The following is a 10547-nucleotide window of genomic DNA, read 5'->3' as shown; positions in this document are numbered from 1 at the left end:
GGGGGGGTAGGGGGACATGCCCCCCTGCACTTCACCATGATTTGACGTTTTGTTAATTAAAATTGATATTTACTTGAAAACAATTGATTTGCAAAGGTTTTAGTGGCCACATATATACTGTGAACATGTTCTGCTGCAAAAATGATAAATGATAAATTATGACAATTTAGCCCTCAAATCTCTTGAGTTCAGTTGTCTTGTCCAAAGATATGGTGGGAAACATCATGTTCATGCAGGTTGCGGTACAAATGAATGGAACCTGTTCCGATTAAATCATTTCTCCTTGTACTTTACATGTTGCAGGAGTTACCCAAACTAGGATTATATTGTAAGATAGGGGTCATTTGGCTATATTCAATCATGAATGAATCTCTGGGAAACTATAGGTGTTGGGATCGGGGGGGCACAGTAAATTAAAAAAATTATTGTAAGTGGGGACTAGTGATAGTCAGCCTATTCTGAAAAGAAATGGGTCCCTTGAGAATTATTTGTAGGCACTTGATCGTGGAAACTAAATCTATGAAAGACTGGTCCAGACCAAAAAGAACAATGCCATTGTCTTGTTTTCCTTTCAGTTCTGGCGGCTATGTCCATCTCCAACATCGTCAAAAGCAGTCTCGGTCCAGTTGGACTTGACAAGATGCTGGTTGATGATATTGGGGTAAGTGATGTTGATTTACTCAGCAGGATGTAAGTCAAAGTTGGGTGGTAGTTTTTGTCGTCAGGTGTCTCGGAGGGTTTTGCAGACTTGCTCTTTAGATGGTCTGACCTCCCACCTCTCATGAATTGCCATTGAAAATTCTCTATTTGTCATTCTCTGCCTTTTCTCACCAGACAAAAGAATATTTATGAATAAAAACTTTCATTGCTGTTGTTAGAGAACTCATAATCTCTGCAGTGACGATGAAAGATTATATGTTCTTTGAAATTCCTTCAAATAATTTGAAAAAGTCTTTGTACTCTGAGCACTGAGGATTTTTGCCTTTTTTAAACCCAATGATAATAAATTAAAAAAAATTATTTTTTCAAGTTATAGATGCTTTTGGTAGTAACGTATTACGGTAATTGAATATGTTTGTGTCTATATTGGAAAATATTGCCCAAAAGTGAGTGGGCTTTCCAGGTGTATTTTAAGAGAAAACTACTCATCAATCAGGAATAAATTAAAACTATATCATGAATGAAACTTGGCAACTTAATGCTATTTTTAGTGTAGAATCTAGTTCTCAATACGCAGCTGCTCCTCTTAGTTTTTGCACACAGCCACCATAATTTCCCTGGGTCTTAGAATCTAGTTCTCTGCAATTAATTTTTCTTCAAGACCAATATTTGCTTGAAAATTTATTTAATTAAACAGCTTCGCATGAACAGAATGAACTTCTATCGACATAGGGGCACAGGTTTGTGAGGCACGTTCAAACATTACAATTGAGCCGAGGTTAAAAGGTACCGAATCTATAGTATTGTATACAACTTTCACACAGAAGGCAATCAAATGCTTTCTCTGCACGCCAACCCTCAACCTTATTATTCAGTAGCCTAACCACAAAATTACGACTCCTTTGTATTATTAGGTAGCCAGTCACATGCCGACCTGTGAGTAGGCTAGCAAGCTCTTGTTTCTGACAGTTTCCGGCTCTCTTTTATTGCTGGTTGGGTGGTAGTATTTAGTACATGAAATGTATCACGGAAAGGGATTTGAAATTGTACAGTGTTAAAGTAAGAAGAAATTGAAGTGCCCGCCAGATTGACAACACAACAGCAGCAGCTCCACTTAGTTTATGAAAACAAAAACAATCACCCGACCATAGCTATTTCTTTGGTACTAAAGATCTGTTGACATTAAGCTTGCAAGTTGTAAGTTTGACCTTTCATCTGATGAGCTGCTAAGTTTCATCCATTTATATATTTTTTTTCAGTTCAAGATGCTTTGCAGTTGTACACTGAAGTTCTGTTTAATTTAAAACTTTTTTTTTGTTTGTTCAGGATGTTACAATCACAAATGACGGAGCCACCATCCTGAAGTTGTTGGAGGTAGAGCACCCTGCAGCAAAGGTCCTGGTGGAGTTGGCCGATCTACAAGATCAAGAAGTCGGCGACGGCACCACCAGCGTGGTGAGTGAATAGTGCAAGGGGGTGTGTTACACTTTGAGCCGTATCGTACCTAGATGCTCTTTTTTTTCCCCCCTGAAGTTCCATGTGGATGGTTGATGGGTGCTTTGGTGTGGTTTGTTTCTTCTTTTCTGTCAGACATTTATCTTCCTTACCTCTCCTCTACCTTTCCTTTGAATGTCACTTTCAAGTAAGACCTCTTTTGGCACTTACATGACGTCTCTGTATTGCATGTGTGCCATAAAAACCAAAACAACCCTGAAATTTGAAGAAAGTAGGAAGTGTTGACGGTTTCAGAAAATTTTATTTCTCGTATATACAGGCTTGTCACCTATCCTGAATTTCCCGGTATTGTCCTGGATTCAGCAGTCGAGAATTTGAGAGCCATATTACATTCACTACACGAAAGCCAGACCCATTTGATGTAATTTTGTTTGTTGTTACAGTATCTAATGTTACAAAATTATGTGTCCCAAATTGGGTATTGAAAAGGTTGGCAAGCCTGAATGAAATTTATGTAGTTTTGTAGCCGTCATTTTAATGGAATGAGATGTGATTGTTTCTTCTTGGTTTTAGTCCTGTAAGTTTATAGAAATGTGTTTAAGGGGACCCTGTGTTGTTGGGTTTGTTTTTTTTGGGGGGGGGGGGGGGGGGGGCATTACTTGATCAATGCTAGAATTGTATGGACTGCGAAAGTCTGACACTTGTAAATACAACAATGGGCTTCTCCTTTCAAAGCAAACAAACTGCTCTTTGAAGTGCAAACTTTGCCATTATCTTTTAGGTGATCATTGCTGCAGAGCTTCTGAAGAATGCTGATGAACTGGTCAAGTGCAAGATTCACCCGACTTCCATCATCAGTGGATACAGGCTGGCATGCAAGTGAGTGGGAGTGGAGTTGGTAACATTGGTTCTGTGTAGCTTGCAAGATGCATGCTCATTCCAATTTACATTAGAAGTGTTTGTTTTTTTGTTTGTTTGTTGTTGTTTTTTTTTGGGGGGGGCAATGTATGATCCATTCAGTTTCTAAACCCTTTGATTTAGGTTGTAGTTCTGTGTCTGGTTTGATTTTTTGATTTTTTAATTTCCCCCAAATGGGGTTTTATTTTGCTTTTCCTCATTTGACATAGTTATATCATCTAGTTACTGAAGGTGATGTCTCTGTTGGATGGATGCTCTTGTCCGTTATCTGACATAATTTACCAATAATGTTCTGTGTATTTGTGTCTGTCCATCAGGGTTTGTTCAGTGATGTCTCGGTTGGATGGATGCTGTTATCCCTTATCTGACATAATTTACCAATAATGTTCTGTGTATTTGTCCATCAGGGAGGCTGTGAAGTATATTCAGGAGCACCTGACTATCTCCGTGGACGACCTGGGCAGAGACTGTATTGTCAACGCTGCAAAGACCAGCATGTCCAGCAAGATTATTGGACCGTATCCTTTCTGTGTAATCGTTTCAAGAAGGTCGGAATTGCCAGCTTTATTTCTTTCAGAGATTTGGTCTGAACAGTTTGTCTGAAACGAAATAGAACAAGGAAAACCATTTTAAAGATGACTTTGTGAAGAGACTACACACATTTGGTACATAATCTTTTCACAACTCACCCCATTCAACTTGCTGGCCAACTACTGCTTGTTGTGCTAGTATATACAGTGGGGCACAGCATAGACACGGGTTAGTTGTTGGGGTCTCCATCTCTGGATTGGTGGCCTGTCACATGACTGTGTCTACATCTGCTGTTGTCTTTGATTGATGAAATGCTGTGGCATGTGCTACTTCTTTTCTCTCTGGTATTTCTGTTTCATGACTGCATCCACATTCTTGTTTTGTTTAGAAGTTGATATGAATAACTTGGCTTACCAATGTGGCTCCCTGAGGTCACATGTTCAGAATCAAGTCTACTCTTTTCAGAGCTGCATTAGATTAGAAAAGGTCTACTAAAACAAAAATTAAAAGGGAACAAGTTGTGTTAAACATGGGATGTTTATTCCTCTGTTGAAATTGGACTACCAAGTGTTTGTACAGTTCCAGGATGGAGCTTTCAAACTCTTGTCATTTTATAAGTTCCGATTGTCAAATGTGGTGAGACCTTGACGCAGCTTAAGTGACTCCAACTTCTTTGCCAACATGGTGGTGGATGCTGCGAACGCTGTCAAGACGCCTGACGGCAAGGGAGGCTACCGCTATCCCGTCAAAGCTGTGAACGTGCTGAAGGCTCACGGGCGCAGCTCCAGGGAGAGTGTCCTTGTTCAAGGCTACGCCCTCAACTGCACCGTCGCCTCACAAGGTAGTTTTCTTGTACTGTATGGGGAGGAGGGACACGCGTGAGGTTTGGTGGCCTTCTGAAAATATATTTCCCTGTACAGGAGTTGGTCGCTTTTAAACGCAAGGGGGCTATCCTGAAAAATGCTGTTTTGAGAAAATGGAAGGAAAAGTTTTTGCCCCTTGTTCAGTTTCGTTAAAAGACGATGAGAATTTTCTCTATAACCAAACAAATATACACCCCAATGAAACCAAAGGAGATAGGGCAATGCCCACTTTTGGTGTTGGTCAAGATTTCTGGAAGCCCCCCGAAAACTAGGTTAGCCCGCTTGTCCTGAAAAGCGACCAATTAAACTCGCGTCTTCTTTGTGTGGTTTTGTAGCATTGAAACGTTGCACCACAGATGCTAGTTGGCAATGGTTGAGATAGTTGATTCAATTGCACATGATATTGCAATGGGTTGCTTGTTATTACTCGCCGCTGGATCGGAAAAGTAAAGTTGTTATTACTCATCCTTATTCTCTGACTTTTTAAAAATGGGAATCAGAACAGGCAAAACTTGTTTAGATTGATATTTTTGGGTTTTTTGTTTTTTTTACTCCAGCCTCTAGGTCAGTGTTGTGTTTAAATTTTTTTCAATGAATAGTTAAAAGGGTGTTGGTGATCAGTTTATGTGTTGTTTGGGGATTGACTTTTTTTTTCTTTTTGTGTGCTCATTTGCTGCTTTGACTTTGTGTGAAAATTGCAATTCTGCAATTGATTTTTCTTTGTCTACAGCCATGCCCAAGGCGATCACAAATGCAAAGATTGCCTGTCTTGACTTCAGTCTGCAGAAAACCAAAATGAAGTTGGGTGTCCAGATCCTGATAGAAGACCCTGTACAGCTTGACCTCATGAGACAGAGGTAAGGAAGGCTTCCTGTGGCTGGTTGATGGGTGCTCCTGGTGTGGTCTGCTCGTGTTACTTTTGTTCTACTCGGCTTCCTGTGGAAATGTGTCAATGTCGTGAATGTTATTTGCCTGTGGTTGGTAGGTCCTCTGACTCACTTGCCCTAATCTGTCTTCAGTAGTTTGGGGGCGGGGGGGGGGGGGGGTATTTGGGTTTGTTTTTGTTTTTTTTTGTTCCATTTCCTTTGGTCAGCATCAGACACAACTTATTGTAAATGACATGAAAATACTCATTTTAAATTGCTTTTGTTTACAAAATTTGCGGACTTGTCGTAAATGGCCTAAAACTACTGATTTTTTAAAGTTGCCACTATTGATTTGTCATGTAATCTAATTCTACCGGAATTCTGAGGACTCTTTTGATTTTTTTATCCGAAAATTCAAATTTTTTGGAGGATTGTGTGGAAAACTCCTGTTTTTGGCCATGGATGGGTAGGCAGGGCTGTGTGTGGAAGTTCAACATACCAATCTAGGTTTTCTTTATTTAAGATGATTTTCTCCAAGCTCTGTGTCTTTCTGGAGAACTTGATGCTCCATTTTGTATCTCGGTTTGTTCTCTGTGTGTAGCAGTGCATGGCACCTCAATCAATGGCAACCAAAGAAGCTTATTGGTGTACAGTGTAATATGGATAGCTCGAATTCGTTGGGACCGGCCTCTGTAGTTCGAGGGATATCTTACGAAGATAAAGAAGAGGGGGGGGGGGAATGGGACCGCAGGTGCAGGATGCATGAGTCTTCTGTGTTAGACCCATCCGTGTTATATTGTATGTGTTTTTTATGCGATCTGTCCTCTTTGCAAGACATATATATATACCCCCATTCAACTTGCTGGCCAACTACTGCTTGTTGTGCTAGTATATACAGTGGGGCACAGCATAGACACTGGTTAGTTGTTGGGGCCTCCATCTCTGGATTGGTGGCCTGTCACATGACTGTGTCTACATCTGTTGTTATCTTTGATTGATGAAATGCAGTTGCCAACTCTACCTCTTTACTCTCCGATGTTTGTATCAGTCTGCCTTTTTTTTTTTTCAATTACTACTTGACCATTGTGGGGTCAACATGCTGTTCTTTATATGTACATTAACACTTTGCCACCTCATCTCGCCAATTGGCAATGTTTATCACTCAGTTTCTTTGGATTTTCCCCAAAATATGATGGCAAAGTATTAAAGGCTGAACAAAAGCATTGAATATATTATTATCACCCCTTCTAGAATGTAGTAGGATCTTTCAACAGGAAACGGGAAACGCACAAACCCTTGTGAAGTGAAGCCATCAGACTTGTCATTTTACAAGTTTGTGTAGCAGTTTTGCACTTTGTTTCTTTCTTTCTTTGTTCATTTTTCTGTTGTGGTTTTAAAAAAATTTAATGTGTGTGTGTTATGTATTGTTGCACAATGGAAGGATCGGCTCTCCTTCACTTAATGTGTAAAGTTCATTTAGTCAACGTTTCTAGATCTCTGCCATGCGGTAGGCAAATCTGGGTATTGAGAACATTCACTGTTTAGGCTGAAGATGTCACCAAGATCATTTTTGTGATAAGATAGCATCTCACAGCTTGATGTTATTGGTAAAAGAAGGTGAAGAAACAAGTGAAGTGAGAAATTTTGGCAAGACTCAGTAACCCCATTCAACTTGTTTGTTTTTGTTTGTTGATTCAATAGTGATGAGTAGGTCGTGTCTACATTTGTCTGATGGTTAGTTGGTGGGGCCTCCATCTCTGGGTTGGGAGCCCGTCACCTGACTGTGATGACTGTGTCTACATCTGCTGTTGTTTGATGTTGGAAGTGCACTGGCGGGTGCTACTTCTTTACTCTCTTGTGTTTCTGTCCTTCAGTCTGTGGGTGGTTGGCGGGTGCTCTGGTGTGGTTAGCTCCTTCTTTCCTATCAAACATCTATCGGCCTTATCTCCCCCTCCTTCTTTTTTATGTTTGTTGCTCTCTTGCAACACCGTAATCTTCGGACACTCATATGACCTTATGCAGTTGCGAGCGCCGTAAAATCTCTACTAAAACTGAAAACTAAACCATGCTGCTCCTACATTATACAGGGACCTGAGGGATGCCACTTTTCCGCTTTTTTCCGGTATTTCTGGTATTTTGATCCTGATCCGCTATTCCGTTATTAAGATCGAGATAGAATCTATAGTTGGAAGAAAAAAAAAGAAGGTGAAGAAACAAGCAAAGTGAGAAATTTTGGCAAGACTCAGTAACCCCATTCAACTTGCTGTCCAGAGCCACCATCACTTGGACAGTATATACACTGGGGAACAGGAAAATAGGGCACTGTTTATTGTAAAGTGGCTGGTTCTAGTAGCCTGCTTTGCTTTTGATGACTATGCCGACATAGCATGTGATTTCCCAAAAGATTTTGTTTGGTTGACCGCTAAAGTGTTGAACTATCAAAGCCATAATGTTTACAACTTGTTTGTTTTTGTTTGTTAATTCAATAGTGATGAGTAAGTTGTGTCTACATTTGTCTGATGGTTAGTTGGTGGGGCCTCCATCTCTGGGTTGGGAGCCCGTCACGTGACTGTAATGACTGTGTCTACATCTGCTGTTGTTTGATGTTGGAAGTGCACTGGCGGGTGCTACTTCTTTACTCTGTCTTTCTGTCTGTGGATAGTTGGTGGGTGTTCCAGTGTGGTTTGCTCTTTCTTTCCTTTCAAACATCTATCGGCCTTTTCTCCCCCTCCTTTTTTATGTTTGTTGCTCTCTTGTAACACCGTAATCTTCTGACGCTCATATGACCTTATGCAGTTGCGAGCGCCGTAAAATCTCTACTAAAACTGAAAACTAAACCATGCTGCTCCTACATTATACAGGGACCAGAGGGATGCCACTTTTCCGCTTTTTTCCGGTATTTCTGGTATTTTGATCCTGATCCGCTATTCAGTTATTAAGATCGAGATAGAATCTATAGTTGGAAGAAAAAAAAAGAAGGTGAAGAAACAAGCAAAGTGAGAAATTTTGGCAAGACTCAGTAGCCCCATTCAACTTGCTGTCCAGAGCCACCATCTCTTGGACAGTATATACACTGGGGAACAGGAAAATAGGGCACTGTTTATTGTAAAGTGGCTGGTTCTAGTAGCCTGCTTTGCTTTTGATGACTATGCCGACATAGCATGTGATTTCCCAAAAGATTTTGTTTGGTTGACCGCTAAAGTGTTGAACTATCAAAGCAGTAATGTTTACAACTTGTTTGTTTTTGTTTGTTTATTCAATAGTGATGAGTAAGTTGTGTCTACATTTGTCTGATGGTTAGTTGGTGGGGCCTCCATCTCTGGGTTGGGAGCCCGTCACATGACTGTGATGACTGTGTCTACATCTGCTGTTGTTCGATGTTGGAAGTGCACTGGCGGGTGCTACTTCTTTACTCTCTTTCTGTCTGTGGATAGTTGGCGGGTGCTCTGGTGTGGTTTGCTCCTTCTTTCCTTTCAAACATCTATCATCCTTATCTCTCTTCCTCTTTCATGTACTTTACTCTCTTGTAACACCTCTATTCTTCGGCACTTAAATGACCTTGTGTTGCAAGTGCCTTAAAACATGTACTAAAACTAAAGACTATCTTTCAGTCTTCCTATTTTCTCTCACTACATGACCATTGTGGTGTCACCATGCTGCTCCTTATATTAACATTAAACAGGGATGCCACTTTTCCGCTTTCTTCAGGTTTTTCTGGTATTTTGATCCTGATCCGCTATTCCGTTATTAAGATCGAGATGGAAACTATAGTTGGAAGAAAAAGAAGGTGAAGAAACAAACAAAGTGAGAAATTTTGGCAAGACTCAGTAACCCCATTCAACTTGCTGTCCAGAGCCACCATCTCTTGGACAGTATATACACTGGGGAACAGCAAAATAGGGCACTGTTTATTGTAAAGTGACTGGTTCTAGTAGCCTGCTTTGCTTTCGATGACTATGCCGACATAGCATGTGATTTCCCAAAAGATTTTGTTTGGTTGACCGCTAAAGTGTTGAACTATCAAAGCAGTAATGTTTACATCAAAGCAGTAATGTTTACAACTTGTTTGTTTTTGTTTGTTGATTCAGTAGTGATGAGTAGGTTGTGTCTACATTTGTCTGATATTTTAATATTTAAATTTAAAGTGGGTAGGTGGATGGCTGCTTACACATTACACTCTCCCCCCCCCCCCCTTTTTTTTGGTGTGTTTGTGTTTTTGTTTTTTTAGTCTACCTGTCTTTAATTTTTTCCTGCAATAAATGAAAGCTGTTTTGTGGAAGTCACTGGAAGTGTTTCTCTTCTCTCAAACCAAAAAAAAAAAAAGATTTTTTATCGTGGAGAAGCCCATTCTGTCAAGTTTTGCTGCGTTGATATATTTTCCACTTTCCTCAATACTCATGTACTTTTTTGTTGACACGGCAGAGAGTCTGACATCACCAAAGAACGTATCGAGAAGATCGTCAACGCAGGAGCCAATGTTATCCTGACTACCGGAGGCATTGATGACCTGTGCCTAAAGTATTTTGTGGAGGCCGGCGCTATAGCTGTCCGACGCTGCAAAAAGGCTGATCTGAAACGCATTGCCAAGGCCACTGGCGGTGAGTCGACTTTTTTTTTCCTACTCTTCCCTGGCAAACTAAGCAAGTAAAGTCTGTATATATTTCTTCTACATTTTCTAAAAGAAGATTACGCATGTTGGAATTAGTGCTCATATGTGGAGTTGAAATGTTTGGCGGTTACAGGTCTGGACGAGATGGATGAGACAGTGCCTCATATGAGTGGTCAGTGTGGGAATGTCCTGTTGTGGGAATACCCTCGTCCCAACAGTTATACTCTGATTGTGTCTATGGTTGTCTGGCGGGTGCTCTAGTGCTGTTTGCTCCTTCTTTCCTATCAAACATCTATCGTCCTTATACCCGCTCCTTTTTTTGTGTTTGTTATCCATTTGTTATATATATAATATATGACCTTAGTGTGTTGCAAGTGCCGTAAAACTTACTTTTAAAAAAATGTTGATAGACAAAAGCGATTATGTCTGATTTGTGTAGGTGGAGGGAAGTGGAACCTGCCAGTGGTGAGTCATACTTCTTTCCGTCGGTTGTTTCTGTCTGTTGGTCTTACCTTTTCCCCATCTCTAAATAAATGTTACAGTATAAATGTGCCTCTCATAAACTCAAAAGAAACTGAACTAAATATGTGGCTGATTGACCATGGGCTACTTTTGCTACACACACACACACACACACACACACAT

At 40.4% G+C, this 10547-nt stretch overlaps 1 protein-coding gene across 1 annotated transcript in view; it reads left to right on the top strand.

The window, feature by feature from the left end:
* Positions 1–575: 575 nt before the first annotated feature.
* Positions 576–10547, top strand: part of LOC101853150 (T-complex protein 1 subunit alpha) — a gene marked incomplete at its 5' end in the record, with an annotated part of 16258 nt that continues 6286 nt past the window's right edge. The window contains 7 exon segments of the mRNA XM_013080402.1: positions 576–661; positions 1987–2115; positions 2897–2994; positions 3441–3551; positions 4224–4405; positions 5158–5284; positions 9716–9891. Coding sequence (XP_012935856.1) covers positions 576–661; positions 1987–2115; positions 2897–2994; positions 3441–3551; positions 4224–4405; positions 5158–5284; positions 9716–9891 — 909 coding nt within the window.

The sequence above is a fragment of the Aplysia californica genome, unplaced genomic scaffold (genome assembly GCF_000002075.1).
Source record: "Aplysia californica isolate F4 #8 unplaced genomic scaffold, AplCal3.0 scaffold00084, whole genome shotgun sequence".
Lineage (NCBI taxonomy): Eukaryota > Metazoa > Mollusca > Gastropoda > Aplysiida > Aplysiidae > Aplysia > Aplysia californica.
Note: the sequence above shows the minus strand (reverse complement) of the source record. Positions and strands in the feature narration are given on the sequence as shown.